We start from the raw sequence: 27,964 nt of genomic DNA on the forward strand, positions 1-27,964 counted from the left end.
CACACCGGGAATACTGGGGTATCTTAACAGCGTGCCCACCACACGGGGTCATGACTCAGCATTTGAAAACATGTAGAGTAACTGCTAACTTTTGTCCCAAGCCTGGACAACCCCTTTAATAAAAGGCAGGATAATATATATTTGACAGCATTTATCATAATGCCCACAATAATAAACAGCAGCAAAAAAGGTTGAGGTGTTATACCGATATGGTGGTCGTCTTTTCTCTCCGGCAAACTGGAAAAGGTCATCTTGAAAATATTTTGGCACCTCGTAATCTTCCAGTAATTTGCTTCTTTTCGGGTGCTCCCCATAGCTGCTATCAAAGATGTACAAGGGGCTGTCATCCCGTGTCCCTTCCATATACTCTATGTAATATTTCATCTTCATCTTCACAGAGTAGCCATCATTGTCTTCTCCACACTTGAACTTCTGGTTGCGGTACTTGCGTTTGAGTCTTTCTAGGGTCCACTTTTCATGCGCAGGCCATCCCAGTGTGCCATTGACGATCACTACCGGCTTGTAAGGCTTCTCATAGCGTTCAATGAATTCTTGTTGAGTGATCTGCACAGCATCAGCTCGCTCTACGTTATCCTAGAAGAGAAGGAAAAGATGCAAAATGTACATGTCAACAAAAATCAGCGAGAATATATAGGTGTGACAGACCACTGACATTTACCAACCCCCAGATGCTGAACTAAAGGTTTGTACATAACTCAGCTGTATCTCAACCTGCAAACACTTGGTCACATATCCTAATCTCCAGCACCCCCACACTCAGTGGGATGGAGGGGCTGCAGGGGTGCTGAAGGCCACAGCACCACTGCGATGCATGAGGCTGCTATCTGGTACTGCAGCTCAGTCCCATTTACATAGGTATGAGGTGCACACAGTCACACGGGTGTCAATTATTGCAAAGAAAGCGGCCAAAACGTTCCTGCAAATTTCATGGCTCTTTAATGCCAACCTGTGGGGGGTACTGAATCTCAAGAGTAAATCCCCCCCACCCCTATATCACCATCTGTGTATCGTCCACAGCATGAAAAAACAAACAAAAAAGCCACTGGTCATTAACAACAAATCTGCACATATATGCCAACTTGTGCTGCGCATATTTCTCATTGACTCACGTGTATGAAGTGGGACATGTCTCCCATTTGTATGTAGGCCATCAGTCCAGTCAAAAAATAAAGATCAAACATGTGAAGAGTGTCATAGAATATAATGTGACAGAGCAATAAACAGATGGCACACAAGTCTGAATCAGCCCCTACTGTTATACTGTTGCAAAAAAGGCCTATAGTACATGCCTTCTAAATTTCCCCAGCAAACCTGCACCCCACTGGCCCCATTTTTGTGTCCATCCTATGAGCCATGACATGCCATAAATTCACATGACAACAGTCAATCACTGGCTTAAAGGGGTATTTCCATCTCATACATTTCAAAAGATATGTGATAAATGTATAGTAAATGTAAACCCCACCTCTAAGGCAAGAGATTAGCTTTAATGGTCACACGTCTGTACTAGTGATGAGCGAGCACGCTCGGGTACTCGCCGAGTAGTTTCGGCGTGCTCGGCATTTCAGTAACAGCCACCGCGGCTGCATGTGTCACATCTGTTAAGACAGCTCTGACACATGCAGCGGGCGCCTACGGGTGGCCGGAGCACACCGTTCAGAGGACGCCTGCGGGCCGTTGCAAATGTGGTATTATACAAATGGCACAATTAAGAAAAAGGAGCCCAATTTACAGTGGGTACATGTGGGCGCCTCGGGTGAGGACAGAGGGCACCCGTCTCCGGGGGCACCTCGGGTGAGGACGGAGGGCACCCGTCTCCGGGGGCGCCTCGGGTGAGGACGGAGGGCACCCGTCTCCGGGGGCGCCTCGGGTGAGGACGGAGGGCACCCATCTCTGGGACATGCAGTGCCAGGCGCCGCACACAGGTGAGTACATGGTGCCACTATGCCTGGTACCCTCCATCACTGCTGAGCAGACTCCCGCCCGTGTGCGTGGCATAGTACACACGGGACTAGCAGCCTGGCACCTGTGGGCACTGACGCAATACCCGGTATGACGGAGGGGCGGGGGATCGCTCACCCGCACGGTGCTGGGGCTCAGCCGGTACACCTCGGCGTAGTTATGGCGGCTCCAGTCCTGGGAGTCTTTGAGCTCCGGGCGGGCGCTGCGCTTCGCCTCCTTAATCCGCTTCTTGCTCTTGTGGTTCATCCCGGTGTCTCCGCTAACGTCTTCCCGCGGAACAGCTCTCCGATATCCCCGCAGCGACCTCGCCCCGCCCACTTCTGCTAAAAGCTCCAACTATTGGAGGACAAAAGAAGCAGGAAGTATCGCGTACAAGTGTCCGCGCTGTCTGCAGTACGCCGCCATATTGATAAGGGCAGGGGAACCGTCTGCTAGTAATGCGCATGCGCATCTGCTAATAGCGACTTTACGGCGGTCGCTAAGTCACTTAAGAAAGCACCGTTGTTTAATTGTTACGGATTACAATTTCTGACTGTATACGAGACACGTATCCGTTATTACGTGTAATTACTCTGTCCTGTGATAGCATAGATGAGAAGTTCGGGTGCCACTGCCAATATGGCTGCCAGGTTTAGCCACTTTGAAGCTGCAATCAACATGCGACAGTATGGCGCCCACGTGTAGCCCACTGCGATGCCTGGGAGTGAGAGAACGGGGGAGCCCCGCACCGTCTCCCGGGAGTACGTGTTTCTGCAGGACGATGGGGGCGGAGGAGCGGAGCAGTCCCGGGAGCTCAGGCTCCGCATTCCCGAGGTGCTGGTTAGAGAGTGGCCGCATGGGGCGCCATAGCGTACGTGCGAGAGTGCAGACGGCGGCTTAACCCCCTGTGCGCTGGGCTGTGCATGGAGCTGAGGAGATGGAGCCATTATTAGCCCCATACATACCGGCTGCTGGCATCAGTTTCTCTGACCAGAGCAATGAAGTCTGCTGCCATTTATTCACACTGCCCTCAAAGAAGAGAATTACTGAAGCTAAATGCCATCATCCTTCATTTAGTGTGGACCTAACCTCAGGCTCTGTGTTACACGCACGCTGCCTAAGTTCAGATAGGGGCGAGACCGGTTACATGAATTCGTTGGAATCCTGGGGGAACCGTTACTCAGGGCGACCATGGGCTGCAGCTTCTCTCAGGCACACGATAGATTGAGTTGCTGACCAGACACATCTGACAAAAGTCTTCAGAAACTGTAGAACATTGACATTGAATGAGTCCAGTGCAGTGCAAATGTCTCTTTGAGCAACAGGCTCCAGTAATAACAGTACAGTCTCCTTTGCAGCACAGCAGTACACAGTCTATCCTGTAGCACAGTACAGCACACTTATATGTGAACACAACCACAGGCTTTACCTGCACAAGGACACAATAATACACAGCATTCTTTATCCTGCATGGAGAAGGAGGGTCTGATGAGGGAGATGATCCCTGTGACACAATTCCTTCCAGTCCTTATCTTTCTGCCCGATAATACTCTGCACTGTTAGTTCAGGGAATCTATCTGATCTGTGTTTAGCTTCCCTCCTGACATGAATTCTGTTCCCTTGCTTTCTGTGAGATGCAGATCACACACCACCTTTCTCTTTGTCTGTAGCCAGACAGTAAATTACTTCCCCACAATCCCCCTGGGGCTCTGCTAAAACACTCCCTGTCTCCTGTGACTGTGTTAACCCCTCTAGTTGCTGGATGCACTGTTGCCTGTGCTTGTGTTACTTCTAATAGTTGCTGGATGCTTTTGAAGCAACAGCACTACTTCTGCATGTCACACTCTTCCCTTTTTTTTGAATGTTGTCCTCGACATTCATCTTAATTGTTCTAGCTGACCAATTCTGAGACAGTGGTGAAAGTTAAATAACTTCATATACAGATTGACATTGTCAAATTGGTATAACGTTCATAAACATTGATAACCTATTCTTAAAATGTTTTTCTTGTAGGACGCCTGTAAGAAATAAACAATTAAAATAATCAGCATCTCTTTAGTTGGAGCTTTTCATACGTCTTCAGCCAGCTCTCTCTCACTAGGTTTTAACAGTTCTTTGTTTCTACAAAGTCTTTTAAGGAAAATCAAAGCATGAAAACAAGTCTTTCCAGTAGGCAACATCTTCCATACTGCCTCTCGGTGGTGAATACCACTCCAGTGGGCTTACCTGGTCCACAGGCAGAGATACCGGTTTCCAGTTGACAGTCCTTGACTGTCTCAAGTGTCTCATACGTCAGAATCACGGGTCTCCTCACTTCTAGAGTCGATATCCTCCTGGTGGGTTGTTCCTCAGAGACCACGGGTTCTTCGGTCACAGGAGTTTCTTCCACCGCACTCATTTCCCATGCTTCCTCAGATGCTCTAGGAGCTGCCTCTGTAAGTTCCTGTACTTCTCCTGAATCGCCTGTTTCCGCACAGTCTGATAATTCCGCTCCTCCTGAGTGTCGATCGGTCTCTTCAGGGACCGGTGTTCGATCGTCTGATCTGAGTTAGAATTCATCTGTACTCCTTGGTCCAAACTCTGGAGCCTCGGGACTTAGTTCACTCTCCTGAGGATGGTACATCCCTCTCTTTGCCGGTCCGAGAAATACAATGGTATGTTCTTTTCCATCGGAACTTTCAAGGTCACTATCCACCTCCGGAGCTTTAGTCTGTGGTGGTCCCTTAGTTGATCTCGGACGATGTCGGTCTACTTCTGGGAAGTCTTGTTGTGGTGGGAGATAATCACAGGGTAGTAGTAAATTTCAATGGACTATTCTGGTTTTCTTGTCTCCCGTTTCCAATCGGATTTCATACACTGGGCTGTCATCAGCTTTCCTCCTTACGACCACATACACCTTGTCTTCCCAGTACGAACAAAGTTTTCCTGGACCACCTTTATCACGTATGTTCTTAAATAGCACCCAGCTTCCCGGTGTCAATTCTGCTCCATAGCATTTTTGATTATAGTATGTTGTATGCCTCTGCCGTCCGTTCCTTCCATTTCCGAACGTACTCCGGATACGTTCTGTAAGTCTCTGACACCGGAGTATCGAACAGGATGTCGATTGGCAGTCTTGGCGATCGTCCATACAATAGGAAGAAGGGTGAGTAACGCATTGCATTGCTCTTTGTACAGTTATAGGCATGTACCACTTTTGACAGAGAACTCTTCCAGTCTTTCTTCTCGTCAGCTGTTAAAGTGTACAACATCGACAATAATGTCCGGTTATTACCCTCTGGGTGATAAGGCGTTGTGTGGGATCTCTGAATTCTACAGTACTTTCCTAACTTGGCAAAGAGCTGGTTCTCAAATACGCTTCCTTGGTCGTGGTGTAACCTCGTAGGGAACCCAAACCTCAAAGCAAAATCATTGAAGATCTTCTCTGCCGCTGTTTGACACAATTTATTGGTGGTGGCATATGCTTGAGCAAATCGAGTAAAATGGTCCATCACCACCAAGATGTATTTATAGCCACCCTTGCACGTCTCGAGATGTAGAAAGTCTATTGAGACCATCTAGAACGGATACATAGTTTGGATGCTGCCCATAGGTGCCCGGGTTAATGTGTTGGGACGTTTATCTTTCAGACACCCACACTCCCTGGTCACGTACCTCTCAATATTTCTCTGCATGTACGGCCAGAGGAAACTTTCACAGATCAGGTTAGTTGTCCTTTTCACTCCCAGGTGTCCCATGTTTTCATGGAGTTCTTTGAAGACCAACCTACGGAATACTCTGGTTAGTACCAATTGCCGGTTTTGTCCTCCTTTACGATACAGGATACCGTCTTCACTGAGGTAGAGCTTCGTCCATTCTTTAACTAAAACAGATACTGCTGGTGACTCATTATCTCTCTCCCATTTACTTGGAAACCGATTTTGGTCCGCATAAAGTACTATTCTACCAATTATCTGATCTTCCCGTTGTGCTCTACGGATTTTTCCTTTTGGTAGTTGTTGAATAGACAGGGGGTGATCTTGTTCTCTCGCTTTTATGGTGGTTTCCACCGTCACCGGACTCCACAATGGTGTGTCTACCTCTTGATAAGCTTGTACTGCTTGGGTAGTGCTCTCAATTGCTTTCAGACTGACTTCCTCCAAGCATTCTTGCATGAACTCCTCAGGCTCTAGTGTCATTCTCAACAATCCGTCAGCATCCGCATTGCATTTTCCTGGGCTGTACTTGATGCTGAAATTGAAGTCAGCTAGTTCATTGACCCATCTCTGACCCGTTGCATTCAGTTTGGCTGTAGTGAGGACATAGGTCAAAAAGTTGTCAGTGTATACCTCAAACTCTTTGCTGTAATAGAGATAATCTCTAAATCGTTTACAGATAGCCCATTTCAATGCCAGGAACTCCAATTTTCCGAAATGTAGATGGTAATTCTTCTCAGCGTCTGTCAACGTTCTAGCACCGTAACCGATGACGCTCAATTTTCCATCTTGATGATGATACAGGGCAGCTCCCAGTCCGACTTGAGAAGCGTCACAATGAAGAATAAATGGTAAGATGAAATGAGGATATCCCAAGATGGGTGGTTTTACCAGGTAGTCTACTAGTTCTTTCATTACCTCCTGGTGGTCTGCTATCCAGAGAATGGGCTGTTGGGACGAAACGGCGTTGTTTCTTTTAAGCCTGGTCCTAAGCATTCTTTTTCTCCGTGGGTGTTGTTGACTCTGGAAGAGGTATAGTGGGGCGGCAATCCTGGAGATGTTCCGAACGTAAGTACGGTAGTAGGAGAGGAATTCTAATATCTGCCTCAACTCCCCGAAGGTAGAGGGCCGCTTGTCTTATAAGGCCAGTACCGGAGCGATTTCTGCTGGGTCCATGGTATATCCTTCTCCAGACACAATTTTACCTAGAAATCTGACTTGCCTTTTGAACAGTTCACACTTCTTTGGGATCCATGGTATTCTGTGCTTTCTTTATGAATCACATTTTCCGCCACGGCATTTTGTATGGCAAGTGATGTGGCAATTGCATCCACCACCAGTGTCCCAGACTTGTGTTTCGTGATGACCTCACTGATTACATTATAACCCAGGATAGGATCCTCTGACACGTTCTGATCACTGGTCATGAGAAAAGTTACCAAAAGCTCAATGATGTTGCTGTTCTTCTTGGCACTCAGTTGGAAAGTCACTTCCACCCAGCCTATGAAAGGGATTTCGGTCTGGTTGACCGATTTGCCATGGAGTTCCACTGGTCCTAAGAATTGTTTTAGCGACCGAAGGCACGAATGTGGCAGGTAGCGCCTACTTCATTTAAAAGGCTCGCCTGGGCTCTTGTGTCCTACAGTGCTTTTACCTGGAGTCCATCTAGCTGGCACTGTATAAAGCACCTTTCACCGATTAGGCTGATGAGGCTATCTTTACTGACCGAGGAATCTTCCTCCCAGGAGTACATCGTTTGACCTCCGCACTGGACATGAAGTAACTGATGCCCCTGTCTCTTTTGCAGCTGTTGTAGACGGGAACACACTTGGGGATATTACTGACGCAGCCGTTTTACCTCATGCGCCGTTCTGGGGTTTGGTGAGATTTGGATTTGCTTCTGGGGTCTTCTCCGTGTCGCGGTTACCAGTCGCCCTGCACTGGCAACCTCTTGTCTTTTAACCCAAACGACCATGACTTGGCATAATGTCCTTCCTCACCACATGTTAGACAGTGGACACGCCGGGTGTCTTCTATTTTGGAACCCACTCCTGGGTCTGAGGGATACATGTTCTGGCCTGGAACAAATCAACCTTTTCACCTCAATCAACTCGGCTCGCAGTTCTCCTATTACTTCCTCCCAGTCAGAGCTGGCGGTCCTCTCTTTTGTTGGTGATTTAAGGTTCCCTCTCGGAGGTGGCACTGGATGGTCTCCATGATGATCTTCGGACTGGCCACTGGGGGTCTCCAGCTTCAGCTGACTCATTTTGGTGATTTTAGGAGCAGAGCCTTTCTTTAACTTTTGTTCGCTCTCTGACTCCAAACTAGCTGCCTCATTCATTTTTTCAATTAGGACTTCGTCCAGAATGCCAGGATCGTCTAGGTACTGTTTCAGCTGCAACCTGATGTCTTTGCTGATTAACCCCGTTCCCAATGATCTGAAGAACTTCTTCTGGACTAGTCCAGCATCAAACTTCTCTTCCGCTTCTACATCTCTGGATGCAAACAACAGTCTATCCTTCAGTTCAATTGCTCTGAACAAGAAACTTTGGGGTGATTCATTATTTTTCTGTGAAAGGTTACTGAGTCGGTGGAACAATTCTGAAGTACTCTCTTCTTTATAGTGCCCTTTTAAAATCATCTTCAGCTGTTGCAAGGTCAATTGACTTTTCATTTCTAGCATACTACGGAGGTTCAGTCCTGGTCTAATCGCTTTCACCACCCCCTCAACGATCTCATCTGGTTGGTAGCCTTTCTGTAAGCCTGCATCGATGTGGTGCAACAAGTTTATATAAGACAGTTTCTCTTTCTGTTCACACTATCCAATCTGTCCCAGGATCTCAAATTCTTTCCTTATGGTGATTTGTGGTGTTAGGACTGTCTCCCTGATTTATCTAACCCAAGCAGGTTGAAGGTTCTGTCTGAGTCTATTACCCGTTCAGAGGAAATGGTCGATTCCTGCAGGGCTGTTAGTGCTTTAAATTGTTCTTTCAATTCCTGTAGTTCTGTCTGTGGACGGAGATTTCCACTTTTGGTAATTGGTGCCGCCCCTCCATCCTCCAACTTCAACCTGGTTAGAAACTGTGTTAGCTCCTGGAGGAATGTCCCCATGATGTCTTCAGCTTCTTTCTCCCCCAGCTCATCCATTTTTGCATTAATGGCTTCCTGTCACCTGTGCTTGTGTTACTTCTAATAGTTGCTGGATTTGAAGCAACAGTACTACTTCTGCATGTTACATCCACAGGATAGGTGATGATCGCTTATTAATCTATGGTGGTCTGACCTCTGGGTCCTGCATTATCACCAGATCTGGGCACTTTTATTGCCCAGTAAAATGAAGCGATGGTGCACATGCTGGACCCCCGCTCCCGTCATTCCCTATGGGGCTGCAGAGTTGGCTTTTTCCGACAGCCCCATAGAGAACGAGTGGTGATTGGGCATCTGACTTGCCCCATTTTGTTCTTGGGGTAAAAGTTCCTGATTGTGCTGGTGGGTGCAGGTCCCAGCGCGGATGGACCCAGTGATCAGTAACTTATCATCTATCCTGGGGATTATCCTTGTTTTGACTGAACAACCCCTTTAAGTGTCTGTTTCATTCTAAGAACACAGAAACTGTATTCATACTGAGAATGGATCTAGTATATAACTGATTCAAATGGTACCAAAAAGACCCCGGGGACTATATCTGAGTCCATTTGGTTTCCATTGTGGTGGCCCTTATTTTATCAATACAAATCGCACCGTAGATTATTTTCTAGCTTTACAAACTGTTGCTAGAAGAGTATGGTACAGGCTTAGGCCAGTCTAATGCATCCTGTTTCGCAGTCCAAGTAACATGAACTCAACAGCTGGGAAACCCGTGGCCGGGGTGCGAGACAGGGATGTATGAAACCATCACTACTACACTATTTCCATAAAGAACACACCAGACCACCCGGACGACCCAACCTGTGTGTGTGTGTGCATGCATAGATATGAAGTGCATTAACATGCAAGGAGTATGGTGGATAGTGTTAAAGGGAATCTGTCATCTAGATTTCACCCCCTAAACTGTTCATGTAGCTCTTTCAGACAAGTCCAGTAATAGCTTTACATGGCCTCTATTTCTGAGAAATCCGTGTTGGAATTTATATGCAAATGAGGCTGAAGAGCTATTTGTAGTTCTGAAGCCTCTGTCACTCCAGCTCTATTCCCCACCCAGCACCGCCTCCTGCTTGGCTGACAGCCTCTATGCTGTGTGACTTCAGGCATAGGAGCTGTCAAGCTATAAGGCAGCGGCGCTGGGCTGGGAATAGACCTGGAGTGACAGAGACTTCAGATCTACTATAGCTCTTCTGCCTCATTTGCATATCAATTAAAACGTTGATTTCTCAGTGATGGAAGAACTGACTGGCCATGCAGAGGTATCGCTAGACTTGTCTTTGAAAGAGCTACATGCACATAGTTTAGTTGGTGAAATCCTGCTGACAAATGTCCTTAAAAATAAGGGGTCAGAATCTGAGCAATTATGTTTGAGGGGTGGATTAAATGAAGAGTCAAATCAGGGAATGTGATAGGCCTGCCTAGAAAGATGCAGTTTTTGGGCATGCTTAAACCTGTGCCCGGTAAAGTGGTTGTCTAGGACATTTATATAATTTGGCAGGGAATCTAAAGTGGAAACCTAACTGTGTGTACTGTAGTCACTGTTAGGTGTCCGGTATTGCTACCAGGACTGTGGAGTCAGTAAGCCAAACCACCGACTCCTCAATTTCCCTGACTTCTGATTCCCTGACTCCGACTCCACAGCACCGCCTCACTACTGTGCATGTACATTCATCTCAACTAAAAGCCAAGATCCTTAGATCAGGATCAGAACCGACATTTATAGGACATTTCATAACTTTCCAAAATTCTTACGAAAACATTTACAGCACATTCTGTACTACACACTACTGTACCAATTTATTATATATTGTCTGAGTCCTTCCATTTTATACCGATTCCACCAAAATGGACACCGACTCCACAGCCCTGATTGCTACACTCCCGACGCTGGTCAGGTCACCACTCATATGTGATTTGCATACCTATCATCATGTGTTGTGGATGAGAAAGCGGTCAGCACATGATGCTAAATATGCAAATCACCTATGAGCGGTCACGTGACCAGCACCGGGAGTGTAGAAATGGCATACACCTAGAGTGCATACAGTTAGTGTATGCACACAGCACGTCTCTTCTGTACCTGCATATTATTATTATTTATTATTATAGCGCCATTTATTCCATGGCGCTTTACATGTGAAAGGGGTTATACATACAAAAACAATTACAATAATCTTGAACAAAACGTGATGGCTACTGGTACAGGAGGAGCGAGGACCCTGCCCGCGAGGGCTCACCGTCTACAAGGGATGGGTGAGGATACAGTAGATGAAGGTAGAGGTGGTCGTGCAGCGATATGGTAGAGCAGTGGTTACTGCAGGTTGTAGCCTTGTCGGAAGAGGTGGGTCTTCAGGTTCCTTTTAAAGGTTTCCGAGATGAGAGTCTGATATGTTGGGGTAGAGAGTTCCAGAGTAGGGGGGAATGCACGGGAGAAATCTTGTATGCGATTGTGGGAAGAGGAGATAAGAGGGGAGCAGAGCAGGAGATCTTGTGAGGATCGGAGGTTGCGTGCAGGTATGTACCGAGAGACTAGGTCACAGATATATGGAGGAGACAGGTTGTGGATGGCTTTATATGTCGTGGTTAGGGTTTTGAACTGGAGTCTCTGGGCAATGGGGAGCCAATGAAGGGATTGACAGAGGAGAGGCCGGGTAATAGTGGGGTGACAGGTGGATTAGTCGGGCAGCATAGTTTAGGATAGATTGGAGGGGTGCAAGAGTGTTGGAAGGGAGGCCACAGAGCAGGAGGTTGCAGTAGTCAAGGCGGTAGATGAGGGCGTGCACTAGTGTTTTTGCAGATTCGTGGTTGAGGAATGTGCGGATCTGGGAGATATTATTGAGTTGGAGTCGGCAGGAAGGGGAAAGGGCTTGAATATGTGGTTTGAAGGAGAGATCAGAGTCCAAGGTTACCCCAAGGCAGCGAGCTTGGGGGACTGGGGAGAGTGGACAGCCATTGACGTTGATAGATAGGTCAGTTGGGGGGGGGGGGTTGAGTGAGATGGTGGAAAGATGATGAATTCTGTTTTATCCATGTTAAGTTTTAGGAATCTAGCAGAGAAGAAGGATGAAATAGCAGACCGACATTGTGGGATTTTGGTTAGTAAGGTGATATTGGGCCCAGAGAGGTAGATCTGTGTGTCATCAGCATAGAGATGATAGTGAAAGCCGTGGGACTCTATGAGCTGTCCTAGGCCGAAGATGTAGATGGAGAAGAGGAGGGGTCCTAGAACTGAACCTTGGGGGACACCGACATATAGGGGGTGAGATGAGGTGGTGGGGTGTGAGTGGAAGACACTAAATGTACTGTCTGTTAGGCATGAAGAGATCCAAAATAGGGTCAAGTCTGTGATGCCAAGAGATGAGAGAGTCTGTAGTAAGAGGGAATGGTCCACTGTGTCAAAGGCAGATGACAGGTCCAGGAGGAGGAGGACAGAGTAGTGTCGCTTGGCTTTGGCGGTTAGTAGATCGTATGTGACATTAGTCAGGGCAGTTTCAGTAGAATGGTGCGGTCGGAAGCCAGATTGGAGGAAGTCAAAGAGAGAGCAAGAGGAGAGGTGGGAGGACAGTTCAAAGTGCACAAGTTCCAGTAGTTTTGAGGCATAGGGGAGAAGTGATATGGGGCGGTAGCTAGTCAGAGAGGATAGGTCGAGGGAGGGCTTTTTGAGGGTGGGTGTGATTGAGGCATTCCTGAAGCATGAGGGGAAGACGCCAGTTGTTAGTGACAGGTTCAAAAGATGGGTTAGGGTTGGGATGAGGATAGTGGTAAGGTTGGGGATGAGGTGGGATGGGATTGGGTCAAGTTCACAGGTGGTGAGTTGTGATTTAGAGAGTAAAGAGGAAAATTGATCTTCCGTAATGGTGGATAAGCTGGTTTTAGAGGAGGAGGATTGAGTAGGTGTGAGGAAGGGCTGTGGGGACTTTAGGCAAAAGCTTTGTCTGATGGTGTCAATCTTCTGCTTGAAGAATGAGGCAAAGTCTTCAGCTGAGATGAGAGGAGAGGGAGGAGGTGCTGGAGGATGGAGGAGAAAATTGAAGGTGTTGAATAGCTGTTTAGGTTTGTGAGACGGAGGATATGAGAGATGAGAAGTATGCTTGTTTGTTTTGCTGCAGTGAGTGTGGACTTGAAGGTAGTAAGGGACTGTTTGAATGCGATGAATTGCTCATTGGAGTGAGACCTTTTCCATCTACTCTCAGCAACCTTGGAGGCCCGTCGCAGTTCTTTGGTTTGGCTGGTGTGACAGGGTTGCCTGTTGATTGTGCGAGCTTTGGTATGTGTGAGGGGGCACCCGAATTGAGAGCTGCAGCTGTTATGGTGTTGTATAAAGCGGCAGCAACATCTGCATCATGTAAGGAACTAATGTCTGTAAGAGGGAGAAGGGACTCAGCGAGTGAGTGCAGGTCAAGGTGTTTAAGATTTCTGCGAGGGTGTGCAAGTTTGTGGAGTAGGGATTGTGGCCCTGGAGAGGAGAGGGTAGAGAATGTAAGTAGGTTGTTGTCAGAAAGGGGGAGAGGTGAGTTAGAGAGGTTAGATAGGGAACAGAGGCAGGTGAAGATGAGGTCCAGTGTGTGGCCATCTTTGGGAGTGGCTGCGGTAGACCATTGAGTAAGGCCGAAGGAGCAAGTGAGGGAAAGAAGCTTAAAGGCAGCTGAGAGGGAAGTGTCGAATGGGATGTTGAAGTCGCCCATGATGATAGTGGGGATGTCAGCAGAAAGAAAATGAAGTGGTGGTCTAAGATGGTGGTGGTTGGTCCTGGGGGACGGTAAATGACGGTTGGAGGTTGGAGTAGATGCGCACACAGTGCACCTCAAAAGAGGGGAGAGTAATGGAGGGTGGCAGTGGGATTTGGGTGAAGGAACAGTTATCTGACAGGAGAAAACCTACCACTCCACCATGCTTGCCAATTGGGCGGTGGGTGTGGGAAAGGTGGAATCCACAGTACGAAAGTGCAGCTGGAGAGGCTGTGTCAGAGGGGGTGAGCCAGGTTTCGGTGATGCCGAGGAAGGAAAGTTTGTTAGTGATGAAAAGATCATGGATGTAGGAAAGTTTGTTGCAGACAGAGCGAGCATTCAATAGAGCTCCTGTTAGTGGGACTGGGGAAGCGGGGGCTGGGCGGATGTGTATGAAGTTAGAAGGGTTGTAAGAGTTTGTGATAGATTGTGGATAGGAGGTGGAGGTGACTGTGGGGATGTGGTGAGGAGGGCCAGGATCTGGGGAGATATCGCCAGCAGCGAGGAGGAGCAGAGAAAGTGTTAGTAGGTGGGAGCAGGAGAGAGCATGAGGTGGCTGTCTGTGTTTGGAGACAGAGGATTGAATGTTTAGGAATAGTTCTAAGGAGAAGGTGAGATGAATGGGGAGGATGTAGGGATTAAGGGGGTCAGTAGAAAGTGGAGGACTATGGGGGAGAGAGTGAAAACAAACACAAACATTGTTTATAGTGTCCAAGTATCCAGTTACCTTCAGTTCCCTTCAGGTTCAATTCAGGTATAATTTATATTTCTCATACTTAAGCAATACACTTAAGGCAATGCACTGCAGACACGTCTATAGCAGATTCCTTCCTCACAATATGTTTGCTACAGAATACCATATCCAACTAGTGTGCAAGAAAGACTCTAGGGAAACACCGTCAATGTTTTTCCTGAAGCGTCTTTGTTATCTGCTTTGTTCTTTTCTGCGGCTTTGCCGTCCAATTTTTTTTCCACTTATATATGTATACAATAGTGAACAGCTATCTAGCAGGCATGGACAGGTAACTTCTTTTAACTGCTTCAACAGCTTTCGAAGCCTGAAGTGGTTAACAGAAGCTCAAAACAACAACATATGCACGGCAAGTTGTTTTGATCTTGCAGTGTATTTGTTCATTGTTTGTTTTTAGCAATTTTTAAGCGCTTTTTCAGGGGTGTTTCAGAGCGTACCCACCTGAGAAAGATGTCATGTAGGCATACCCTTCGGATTCCATGTTAATTTCTTTACCACATGATATAAATAGCCCAAAACAAACCCTTTAGTCTGATATTTGTCTGGGGTAGTACATTCTCGAAGAGTGAAACAGCACAAGAAAAATCATAACAGACATATATATAACAACTCCCAACTTGATTACCGAAAAGATGCTGTAGAATTATTTCATGGAATATAAGTATTTATGAAAATGTCCAGATCAGGAGTGCTGCTAGGTCACCTTTAATAGCATAGTATAAATTGGATTTTTAAAAATCTCTATGAAAATTCTGTCTGGGTCTAGAAGGGAGCATATACTGTATGTTGCCCTCACTGTACTTGGTCTATGGCTATTTCCTTTGTCAGTCACTTGTCTCCTTATTGATTGAACAGACCGGTAGCTGCCATGAGAAGAGGTTTAATATTTATCTTTGATTTTGTGCAAAATGTATCTCCCTTCTTTCTCCATTTTAAATTTTTCACAAATACAGTGGGGGAGATAAGTATTTGATCCCTTGCTGTTTTTGTAAGTTTGCCCACTGACAAAGACATGAACAGTCTATAATTTTAAGGGTAGGTTAATTTTAACATTGAGAGATAGAATATCCAAAAAAATCAAGAAAATCACATTGTATAAATTAGATACATTTTTTGCATTTTGTAGTGAGAAATAAGTATTTGACCCCTCTGGCAAACCACACTTAATACTTGGTGGCAAAACCCTTGTTGGCAAGCACAGCAGTCAGACTTTTTTTGTAGTTGATGATGAGGTTTGCGCTCGTCAGGAGGAATTTTGGTCCACTCCTCTTTTTAGATCATCTCTAAATTATTAAGATTTTGAGGCTGTCGCTTGGCAACTCGGGGCTTCAACTCCCTCCACAAGTTTTCTATGGGATTAAGGTCTGGAGACTTTTGTTGTCTTGGCTGTATGTTTTGGGTCATTGTCTTGCTGGAAGACCCAGCCACGACCCATCTTCAATGCTCTTACTGAGGGAAGGAGGTTGTTGGCCAAAATCTCGCGATACATGACCCCATCCATCTTCCCTTCAGTACGGTGCAGTCGTCATGTCCCCTTTGCAGAAATGCACCCCCAAAGTATGATGTTTCCCCCACCAGGCTTCTCGGTTGGGACGATGTTCTTAGGGTTGTACTCATCTTTCTTCTTTCTCCAAACACGGCGAGTTGAGTTAATGCCAAAGAGCTCAATTTTTGTCTGAACTGACCACAGCACCTTCTCCCAATAACTCACAGAATCATCATTGGCAAACTTCAGGCGGGCCTGCACATGTGCCTTCTTGAGCAGGGGGACCTTGCGGGCACTGCAGGATTTTAAACCTTTAAGGCGTAATGTGTTACCAATGGTTTTCTTGGTGACTGTGGTCCCAGCTGTCTTAAGATCATTAACAAGTTCCCCCCGTGTAGTTTTAAGCTGATCTCTCCCCTTCCTCATGATCAAGGATACCACACGAGGTGAGACTTTGTATGGTGCCCCAGATCGATGTAGATTGACAGTCATTTTGTATTTCTTCCATTTTCTTACTATTGCACCAACAGTTGTCTTCTTCTCACCCAGCATTGTACTTATGGTTTTGTAGCCCATTCCAGCTTTGTGCAGGTCTATGATCTTGTCCCTGACATCCTTAGAAAACTCTTTGGTCTTGCCTGTGTTGTAGAGGTTAGAGTCTGACTGATTAATTGAATCTGTGGACAGGAGTCTTTTATACAGGTGACTATGTAAAACAGTGGTCTTTAATGCAGGTAACGAGTTGATTAGGAGTGTCTAACTGGTCTGTAGGAGCCAGAACTCATAATGGTTTGTAGGGGATCAAATACTTATTTCTCACTGCAAAATGCAAAAAAAAATTATCTAATTTATAGAATGTGATTTTCTTGATTTTTTTTTTTTTTATATTCTATCTCTCAATGTTAAAATTAACCTACCCATAAAATTATAGGCTGTTCATGTCTTTGTCAGCGGGCAAACTTACAAAAACAGCAAGGGATCAAATACTTATTTTCCCCACCGTACCAAAAAAACATATATCTGTTCTCCCGTTATGTTGCAGGTCCTGGATTCGGAGTATGGGATGTATGTTTGGCCTTGTGCACCAGTTCTTGCCCAGTACATCTGGTTTCACCGAGCTTCAGTGAATGGAAAGACAGTGTTGGAGGTCAGTTATGGCTTCATTTAGGGCAAGCCTATTTCTTTGTACTGGTGAAGCAGATGTTCGAAAATCCATTGCAAAAACTTGGGTAATATGCTGCAGGTTTGGGAAATCATTTTAGAAATATTTCTGTGGGAATCCATAATCTCCACTTTTACACAAGGTTTATACCGTCTTGTATTGTTCCCCATTAATGTCAATAAATAAAAGTAATCTTAAAGGGTAACGCCATTCAACAGAACATAAGAGGCCCCATAAAGAGTTTTTATTGGCGTGCTTACAGCATTCAGGCATGACATTTTTCTGCCTGTCTTGTCCCCAGCTGGACGTGGCTGATAACCGAGAATAAAAGGCAAAACCAATTCACAGCTATGCTTAAGGTTTACTTGGATCCAGTAAAAAATGACACATGAACAAGGGGCGCCACAGGCTGAGAAAAAAAGGTCATATGGCCTGAAGAAGAGAGCAATTCACTTCAGAAATGCATTGTCAATAAAGCTTGGTTTCTTTGAGCCGGTGGCGCTCCTTGTTCATCTGCCACTTTCTAGTATTGCCCGCCGGGAAGCATTGGAGTTTTACCATCTCAATCATCAGCAGTCCTGGTTTTTGGATAATATATATTGCAAACAGTTGTTCCTAAATTGCACAACTCAGCAATTTGAGTGGAGACTCACTAAAGATGGAGGGTGTGTAACATCCCTGGCGACGTGCTGGCATGGCTTACCATCTCCCACCATGCAAAACCGCCAACTTACCTATCAGTCCAGGCTGTGCACTATACTCCTTTACTTGCTGTGTGCATGTCTCTTGTCTGCTGGCTTAGGGCGACGTCGCTGTTACTTCCTGATTCTTAAAGTTACAGTATGCGCAGTCCTAATGCGTCCCCAGCCTATTGCTGTGAGTCACTGGATACTTAAACCTTCCCACTCTGTGGGAGGTGCCTGAGGAACACTTTCTTTCAGTTTGTTCTGTGCAACTGAGTTGCCAGGTCCTGTCCTGTATCTTGTCTGTTTGCGCCACCCTGGGGGCTGAGTACCCAGGCCTGTTACCTGTATCTGTGACTTTTAGTCTATTCCTGGCACCCTGGGGGTTGAGTACCCATTCTCGTTCCTGTATCTCGTTTTCAGTGTCAGTTCCTGTCTGAACTGTGCGCTAGTCCGTTACCTGTTTGTCTCTATGTCCAATCCTTCCCTTTTCCTGCAGTGTCTGAACCAGTACCTAACTCCAACTCGTTGTCTCTGTACTTCTGTTTGTGAGTTTTGTGTCCACTCGCTACTTCAAAGCAAGTACCTTGTGTGTATCTGGTTCTGCTTTTCCCATTTCTCTGCCTCCGTATCTACCTCCTGTGTTCTAGCTATCTTCCTGTGTTTCCCAGTCTGTTCCATGTGAACAGAGCCCTGTCCTGTCTGCCTCCGCGCCTGCAGCTTTGCTCTGCTCCGCTTGCCCTCCGCGCCTGCAGCTTTGCTCTGCTCCGCTTGTCCTCCACTCCTGCAGCTCTGCTCTGCTCCGCTTGTCCTCCGCGCCTGCGGCTCTGCTCTGCTTGTCCTCTGCGCCTGCGGTTCTGCTCTGCTCCGCTTGTCCTCCGCGTCAGCGGTTCTGCTCTGCTCCGCTTGTCTTCCGCGCCTGCGGTTCTGCTCTGCTCCGCATGTCCTCCGCGCCTGAGGCTCTGTTCCTGTATCTCAGTCTGTACTGGTCCCTATCCAGCCTGTTTTCCTACCTGCCAGTACTGGCCTGTCTGTATACCAGCCGAGCCTGCTAGTTCCCGCCCGTCTGCATAGCAGCCGTACCTGCCTGTACCCGCCTGTCTGCATACCAGCCGTGCCTGCCAGTACCCACCCATCTGCTTACCAGCCGTGCCTGCCAGTACCCACCCATCTGCATACCAGCCGTGCCTGCCAGTACCCACCTGTCTGCATACCAGCCAAACCTGCCCGTTCCTGCATTCCCCGGTGTGGGTCAACAGCTGTGACCGGGGTCTGACCTAGAGTAGCACCTGGGCCACCTCCAACGTCCCTCATCGGACCACGAAGTCGATTAAGCCGCTGTGGGTTCGTGGTCGGATCTGGCGAGGCCCCTAGTCACGCCCCTCCAGGCACTCCTCGGTTCGTGGCCCACGCTCATGCCAGTCAGTCCGGGCGCGAACGTAACAGGGTATATGAAATCCCCATCCTGTTACAGAATATATCACGCCAATTCTTGATTTTTTGTATTTTTCGGTATGCTTTAGATGTGGTCCTCTCTATCGTTTTATAAGACTCTAGTAGCTAGAAACTCAATTTTTATTCTAAAAAAGGAGCCAATGCTCAGATGCATCTCGTAGGCTATGCTCAAATTATGTTTAAACCTTCCCTCATAGATATACGTCAGGAGGATTTTCCTTTGTATTCCTCTTTTTTTTGTTGTTGGTTTCCTCTGCAGAAAAAATAAATGTTACAGCTTCCCATCATCTCACTGCTTTTTCACTTCTGAACATGCCACTTTCCCTTACACTGCAGTGCCTTAGGGTGAGAGCCATTTTAAGACTGGAGTATAAAACATCAGTCTTTGAAGTTTTCCCTAAAAAGAGATTCCCAGGCTTACTATATTGTTGACTTCTCCTTAGGGCGCACTCAGACAGCTGTATAAATTGGACTGAGATCAGAACGCAGTGCACAGACTGGCCGGCGGCTCTCTAAATCTGAGCCTGACATCTGCATAGAAATACATGAAGCTGTTGCTCTCGAGTCGGGAGAGCAGCCAGGCCAGTCCGTGAACTGCATTTCTATCTTGCTCCAATTTATACTATAGTCTGACTGTGCCCTTAGGATAGGTCACTAACCCATCACCCCCAACAATCCGATACTCTGGGCGCATTTAACACTTGAGTGAATGGAGCCAGAACAGCACAGCTTCATTCACTGTGCAGTGGCCGTTCCCTGATACTGCAATGCCTAGTCATTTCAATAGAAGCTGAGCTGCAACACCCACAAATGGCCACTAAGCAGTGTACCACACTGTAAACTGCTGATTGGTGGGGATGCTGGATTCCCAGTTTTTACATTGAGGACATTGATAAAGTAAGCCTGGGAAACCTATTTCATATGTTCACTGCAGTCAGTGGAGTCCAAAGGGTTAGCATAATACATGTAACACACATGGATCATACTATGGCTGTGTGAATTAAGTCTGATGGGGAAGGCTTCTGGGTAGCGTTTCATCGTCTAATCTGTGTGTCTTGCCATTTTAGGTTGGCGCAGGAGTGAGCCTCCCTGGCATAGTGGCTGCTAAGTGTGGTGCCAGTGTCATATTATCAGATTCAGCAGCACTACCACAGTGTTTAGAAAACTGTTTCAGGAGCTGCGCACAGAACAACCTAATGGGAGTACCAGTCATTGGACTGACATGGGGCGAGATCTCGCCAGATCTGCTCACCCTCCCTCCTATCGACATAATTTTGGGATCTGATGTTTTTTATGAGCCAAAAGGTAACGTAATCCTCCACCAACCGTAAGTGTGTTGTAAGCACTACAAGCATGCTGCATTAACAGTATCTTTTTTTTGCAGATTTTGAAGACATCTTAGTAACTCTGCATTTTATAATAAAAAGGAACCCCAAAGCTGAATTCTGGACAACTTATCAAGTCAGGAGGTAGAATTTACATGGGTAGATAATTACAGGGTTATTATATATATCTATATATGTATGTATGATATATATATCTATACATACACATATGTATTTGTGTGTATATGTATATATATATCATACATACATATATATATGGGGGTGTGTGTGTGTATGTATATATACACAAGTGCTTTTCACTAAATTAGAGTATCATCAAAAAGTTAATTTATTTCAGTTCTTCAATACAAAAAGTGAAACTTCTATATTATATAGAGTCATTACAAACAGAGTGATCTATTTCAAGTGTTTATTTCTGTTAATGTTGATGATTATGGCTTACAGCCAATGAAAACACAAAAGTCATCTCAGTAAATTAGAATAAACAAAAACCACATGCAAAGGCTTCCTAGGCGTTTAAAAAGGTCCCTTAGTCTGTTTCAGTGGGCTCCACAATCATGGGGAAGACTGCTGACTTGACAGATGTCCAGAAGGCAGTTGACACACTCCACAAGGTCCCAGAATTCCAATTTTCATTTGGAAATCAAGGTCTCAGAGTCTGGAGGAAGAGTGGAGAGGCCACAATCCAAGCTGCTTGAGGTCTAGGGTGAAGTTCCCACAATCAGTGATGGTTTGGGGAGCCATGTCATCTGCTGGTGTAGGTCCACTGTGTTTTATCAAGACCAAAGTCAGCGCAGCCGTCTACCAGGAAATTTTAGAGAACTTCATGCGTCCCTCTGCCGATAAGCTTTTTGGAGATGGAAATTTCATTCTCCAGCAGGACTTGGCACCTGTCCACACTGCCAAAAGTACCAATACCTGGTGTAAAAACAACAGTATCACTGTGCTTGATTGGCCAGCAAACTCGCCTGACCTAAACCCCATAGAGAAGCTATGGAGTATTGTCAAGAGGAAGATGAGAGACACTAGACCCAACAATGCAGATGAGCTGAAGGCTGCTATCAAAGCAACCTGGGCTTCCATAACACCTCAGCAGTGCCACAGGCTGATCGCCTCCATGCCACACCGCATTGATGCAGTAATTGATGCAAAAGGAGCCCCGACCAAGTATTGAGTGCATTTACTGAACATACATGTCAGTAGGCCAACATTTCGGATTGTAAAAACATTTTTCAAGCTGTTGTTATAAAGTATTCTAATTTACTGAGATAATTACTTTTGTATTTCCATTGGCTGTAAGCCATAATCATCAACACTAACAGAAATAAACACTTGAAATAGATCACTCTGTTTGTAATGACTCTATATAATATATGAGCTTTTCTTTTTGTATTGAAGAACTGAAATAAATTAACCCCTTTAAAGCCCATGACGTACTATTCCGTACCTGCGCCCTGGGACTTAAGAGCCAGGTACGGAATAGCGGAATAGTACATCATGGCAATCGTGCCCTCACACAGGCTGTGCGGGCGCGATCGCCGCCGGGTGTCAGCTGATTGTCACAGCTGACACCCGGTGCTATGTGCAGGGAGTGGTCCCGCACCGCTCCCGGCACATTAACCCCCGCAATGCTGCGATCGAAGTCGATCGCAGCATTGCGGTGGCTAAGGGGAGGTGATCGCAATACTCACCTCCTCTTCCGGCCTCCAGCGCTGTCTGCCGCAGCTTCCCGGATGTTGCCATGACGACCCGATGTCATCATGACAACATCCGGGTCACAAGACAGCAGGAAGATTTTTTGGTCATGCGCAGTGCATGACCAAACTATCTTCTCACTGTGCAGCACTGACAGCCTGTATAGCAGAGGGATGGTGCTCCATCCCTATGCTATGCAGGCGATCAGAATAAAAGTGAAAGTCCCATAGTGGGACAAAGTATAAAAGTAAAAAAACTGTCAGAAAGTAAAAAAAAAAAAAAAAAAATTAAAAATAAAAAAAATAATCCACCAAAAATAAAAATATAATGTACCCATCAATAAATATTATTATGAAAAAAACAAACAAACAATAAAAATACACATATTTGGTATCGCTGCGCTAGTTAACCCCTTCAGTGAACACGGTAAAAAAAATAAAAAACAAGGCAAAAAATAATGCTTTATCATCATACCGCCAAACAAAAAATGAAATAACACGCGATCAAAAAGACGAATATAAATAAAAATGGTACCGCTGAAAACATCATCTCGTCCCGCAAAAAACAAGCCGCCATACAGCTCCATCAGCCGAAAAATAAAAAAGTTATAGCTCTCAGAATAAAGCTATGCTAAAAATTATTTTTTTCTATAAAATAGCTTTTATGTAAAAGCGCAAAACATAGAAAAACGATATAAATTTGGTACCACTGTAAATGTACTGACCCGAAGAATAAAGCTACCTTATCAATTTTACCACACGCGGAGCAGAATAAAAAAAAAAAAAAAACAATTCCTGAATTGTTGGTTTTTGTTTATTCTGCCTCCCAAAAATCGGAATACAGAGCGATCAAAAAATGTCACGTGCCCGAAAATGGCACCATTAACAACGTCAACTCATCCCGCAAAAAACAAGCCGTCACATGACTCTGTCGGCCAAAATATGGAAAAATTATAGCTCTCAAAATATGGCGATGCAAAAACTAGATTTTACAAAAAAATGTGTCTTTTAGTGTGTGACAGCTGTCAATCATAAAAACCCGATATGATTCTAGTATCACTGTAGTTGCACCGACCCGAAGACTAAAGTCGTCTAATCACTTATACCACACGAGGAATGGCGTAAAAAATAAACTCTCGGCTGAGGGTTGTGCTAGGGTTGGGGTTGGCGTTGGGCTAGGGTTAGGGTTGGGGTTAGGATTTTTTTTCAAAAGTAAAAAAAAACACAAAAAGATGACGCTATGGCAACTAGTGTTGAGAGCAAGTGCTCGCTACTTGAGTTTGCATCGGGTGTTCGGGTATGCATTGAGTATCGCGGGTTCTCGAGTCTCCGCCCCATATGCTTCGCGGCCCAAAAAAACTTTTTCGGGGATTGCCTGCCATGCACGAGCGATCCCCGCATGTTTTTTTTCAGGTGTCTAATAACCGTGAAACATGCGGGCAGGGACTCGAGCATGTCACTTGAGCACACGCAGTACATGGTGCATACCTGAGTACCCCATGCAAACTCAAGTAGCGAGCACTTGCGCTCAAGACTAATGACAACTTATTCAATATGATGACCTAATGTTATCAAATTCTGTGTCGTACCTCTGGTTTCAAAATGTTCTATACCCCTTGATATAATCCTTGAGGGGTGTAGTTTCCAAAATGAGGTCACTTGTAGGGGGTTTCCACTATTTAGGCACATCAGGGGTTCCCCAAACGCGACATGGCATCCGCTCTCGATTCAAGCCGATTTTGCATTCAAAAAGTCACACAGTGCCCCTTCCCTTCTGAACTCTGCCGTGCGCCCAAACACTGTATCTTCCCCACATATGGGGTATTGGCGTACTCAGGAGAAATTGCACAAAAGTTTTTGGGTCCATTTTCTCCTCTTACCCTTGTGAAAATAAAAAAATTGGGGCTAAAACATAATTTTTGTGGAAGAAGTTTGATTTTTTTATTTTCACGGCTCCATGTTATAAACTTCTGTAAAGGACTTGGGGGCTCAAGGTGCTCACCACACATCTAGATAAGTTCCCTGAGGGGTCTAGTTTCCAGAATGGTGTCACTTGTGGGGGGTTTCCACTGTTTAGGCACATCAGGGGCTCTCCAAACGGAACATGGCGTCCGCTAATTATTCAAGCAAATTTTAAAATCAAAAAGTCAAATGGCGCTCCTTCCCTTCCGAACCCTGCCGTGCGCCCAAACAGTAGTTTTCCCCCACATATGGGGTATCTGTTTACTCAGGAGAAATTGCACAACAAATTGCATGGTGTAATTTCTTCTGTTACCTTTATGAAAATGCAAAATTGGGGGCTGAAAAACATGTTTGTGGGAAAAATGTGAAAATTGTATTTTTACGGCTCAATGTTATAAACTTCTGTGACGCACTTAGGGGTTCAAGGTGCTCACCACACATCTAGATAAGTTCCCTGAGGGGTCTAGTTTCCAAAATGGTGACACTTGTGGGGGGGGTTCCACTGTTTAGATACATCAGGGGCTCCCCAAATGCAACATGGCGTCCGCTAATTATTCAAACAAATTTTACATTCAAAAAGTCAAATGGCGCTCCTTCCCTTCCGTGCGCCGAAACAGTGGTTTTTCCCCACATATGGGGTATCTGCGTGCCCAGGGGAAATTGCACAACAAATTTTGGGGTCCATTTTTTCCTGTTACCCCTGCGAAAATAAAAAAAAAATTGGGTCTAAAGTAACATTTTTGTGAAAAAAGTTAAATGTTCATTTTTTTCTTCCACATTCCAAAAATTCCTGTGAGGCACCTGAAGGGTTAATAAAGTTCTTGAATGTGGTTTTGAGCACCTTGAAGGGTGTCACTTTTGGGTATTTTCTGTCATAAAGACCCCTCAAAGTGTCTGTGGTCCCTAAAAATTTTGTTGGAAAAATGAGAAATCGCTGGTCAACTTTTAACCCTTATAGCTCCCTAATAAAAAAAAAATTTTGGTTCCAAAATTGTGCTGATGTAAAGTAGACATGTGGGAAATGTTATTTATTAACTATTTTGTGTGACATATCTCTCTGATTTAAGGGCATAAATTTAACATTTTGAAAATTGCAAAATTTTTGGCTAATTCCCGTTTTTTTCACAAATAAACACAAGTGATATCGAAGAAATTTTACCACAGTCATGAAGTACAATATGTCACGAAAAAACAATCTCAGAATCAGGTGCATCCGTTGAAGCGTTCCAGAGTAATTACCTCATAAAGTGACAGTGGTCAGAATTGTAAAAATTGGCCCGGTCATTAACGTGCAAACCACCTTGGGTTGTAAAGGGGTTAACTTTGATGATAATCTAATTTAGTGAGATGCACCTATAGATTTATGATTTGGCTTGCAGTTACTGGGAAAGGCTGACTAGCTTGCGGGCTTACCTTTAACTGTTTTGCTAAGCGCCTATCTTAGATTACTATATGGTATGGTAATATCTCTGATAATTGAGGGTTATTTTAGTAGATCAGCAAATAAAGTAACTGTTGCTTATTTCTTTACAAACTAAGAGACTAGCCGGCCTCCAGTATGAACGAGATCACCTCCTAGGACTTTTCATTTTCATGAAGCTTTAACATTTTCTTCAGCATTTATGATTTGGGTTTGTCTGCAACATGAAATATGTTTATGACCTGCAAAGCAAAAGAAAATGGTGGGGGACTTCCACATCTGTACGTCCCAACAGGAAAAATGGACAGGGGGTAATCAAAGTGGGCATCTGCTTTTACTTACCGTCTTAGGAGAAAGATGTACTTATGTAATCATTTCATTATTAACCCTTAGTGCCAGCTGGTCAATAGAGCCTCTGCTCCACAAATGGGATCTCAGGTGTCTGAATGTTCCTCTGAAGATATTTAATGCTGACAGAGAATGCCTGGCAGGATCCAGCCTCCCGGGAAGGCATACTATCCAGATGATGATCATCACAGCAAGACATCTGTCCGACAGATCACTCACCCAACATTTATAAGAGTATTTACAGGTTACCTTGATAAAATGGAAAGGGATGAGGTGGTTCTGGCTGCACCATCAATTAAGAGTGCCACTATACTCATGGTGAACTGGAGCCTGTGAGAGCAGATGGGTGGCAGCTGCCTCTATTCTTGCTGCATGGCTTAGAGCTATTGGAGCAGTGTGGTTCTTCCTTGGCAGTGAGATCTCATCCTGGTTGGTGTGCAACCGTCTATAGGGTCAGATTGGATTCACTACACATGTGAAAGCCATGAGGTTATATTATACAAAAATAAAAGTATTTATAGCTTGCCCTCATTTAAAAAAAAAAAGTTCCTATTAAGTGCTGACTTAGGAAGTGAGTGTTAAAACATGAAAAAGCAGATACAAACTAATAGTGGGGGTACAGCTTCTAGGACCAGTGGCGCAGGTCCTAGAAGAAAGTTATTCCTAATGTGTAGGACTGAAAGCAGTGATTGAAATTGAGCAGCACTCTGTGCAATCAGTGGACATCCAAACTGTTTCCCCGGCAGGAGCACGTTGTAGCATTCAAAGAGCTCCCTCCACCTTGGCCTGCAGGACATTGACAAATTTTAACGTATTAACATGTGAAAATGCAATACATTTGTCCATGAGCTGATGCTATATGTATGTGGCATTAATAGATTATGGAACTTTTCTTTCAGCCAGCTAGTCATCTATGTGGCCACTGCCCAATGAGCTGGTGCTTATACATGTACCCTCACAGCAGGCAGATCTGTAACTGGAACCCACTAGGTTAAACAGAGGGAGGTTTTCAGATCATCTTCAGAGCCCATTTGACATGGATTTGAAGCCAGGAACAAGTGGTGTATACTATAGTGTAGATTTATTCTCTAGGAAGTTTTATTGTATGAATATTTATAATTACTAGTGATGAGCGAGCATGCTCGCCTGAGCATCAGTACTCGAGATGCTCGGAGCTCGCCGAGTACTTTTGAGATGCTCGGGCAGGAGCTCGGGTCCCCTTCCTGCATGTCTGGCGCTATTTAGAGCACCAATCATGCAGGGATTGTCTGCCACTCACTAATGTCACAGCCAGGGTGGTTGTGGCATTACAGTGATTGCCCAAATTGATGGGAACAGTGCTCACAGTGAAACATGAAAAGCCGGCAATTTATCAGCAGCATACACCGGTACCCGACAATTTAGAACAGAAAGACTAGAGCATCACACAGATTAGATATATATGTGACTGACATGTTTCTAAGTACAGTGACAGTGTTGGTTACTGTACTTGTTAGTGTTAAAATAAAGGATTTATTAAAACAAAATTGGCGTAGGGTTCCCCATAATTTTAGTCTCTAGCGGAGGTTAAGCAGACAGCTGGGGCAGATGTTTGAAGCCTGGGAAGGGGGTAATACCCACGGCGCTTCCCAGGCTACTAATATCAGCCCCCAGCTGAATACCTAGCCTTTACTAGCTATTAAAATGGGGGACCCCCAAAAAAATTACATGGGGTCCCCCCTATTTCAATAGCTAGCAAAGGCTAGGCAGACAGCTGGGGGCTGATATTAATAGGCCAGGAAGGGTGTCATGAATATTGGCCCCCTCCCAGAAACAATTCTGGCACTTAGCCTCGCTCTTCCAACTGCCCTGTAGCGGTGGCAGTGGGGTAATAGGGCTGGGGTTGAGGTCAGCTTATGCCAGCTGACATCAAGCCCAGGTTAGTAATGGAGAGGCGTCTAAGACACCATTACTAACCCCATAGTCAAAGTAAAAAAAAAAAAACAAAAACACCCAGAATAAAGTCCTTTAATTGAAATAAAGACACAATTCTTTAATGTTCTAAATTAAACCATACTTGCCATCACGCCCTTTCCAGCTGAAGCCAACAATCTGCAATAAAAGTAAAATAAACCAAACCTCATCCTTAC

General features: G+C 45.3%; 2 protein-coding genes across 3 annotated transcripts in view; one reads left to right on the forward strand and one right to left on the reverse strand.

Moving 5' to 3' along the window:
- The window catches only part of JMJD6 (jumonji domain containing 6, arginine demethylase and lysine hydroxylase), a 21,719-nt gene extending 18,918 nt beyond the window's left edge, over positions 1–2,801 (reverse strand). The window contains exons 1-2 of the mRNA XM_073683968.1: positions 2,101–2,801; positions 206–594 (exon numbers count right to left, since the gene is read on the reverse strand). Coding sequence (XP_073540069.1) covers positions 206–594; positions 2,101–2,229 — 518 coding nt within the window. The 5' untranslated portion in view covers positions 2,230–2,801. The remainder of the gene's footprint in view (positions 1–205; positions 595–2,100) is intronic.
- Positions 2,419–27,401, forward strand: METTL23 (methyltransferase 23, arginine). 2 transcript variants are annotated; one of them, XM_073683970.1, is made up of 5 exons: positions 2,419–2,723; positions 16,808–16,912; positions 20,133–20,370; positions 20,450–20,534; positions 25,881–27,401. In XM_073683970.1, the coding sequence occupies exons 2-5, from the start codon at positions 16,829–16,831 to the stop codon at positions 26,065–26,067; spliced, it is 594 nt and encodes a 197-aa protein (XP_073540071.1). In that variant the 5' UTR covers positions 2,419–2,723; positions 16,808–16,828; the 3' UTR covers positions 26,068–27,401. The 2 variants fall into 2 exon arrangements, with proteins under 2 accessions (XP_073540071.1, XP_073540070.1); XM_073683969.1 differs by having other exon boundaries at positions 2,421–2,796; positions 25,881–27,400.
- The last annotated feature ends 563 nt before the right edge of the window (positions 27,402–27,964 follow it).

The sequence above is a fragment of the Phyllobates terribilis genome, unplaced genomic scaffold, assembly GCF_046119375.1.
Source record: "Phyllobates terribilis strain yellow unplaced genomic scaffold, ASM4611937v1 Scaffold_5__5_contigs__length_657084704, whole genome shotgun sequence".
NCBI classification, from domain to species: Eukaryota; Metazoa; Chordata; class Amphibia; order Anura; family Dendrobatidae; genus Phyllobates; species Phyllobates terribilis.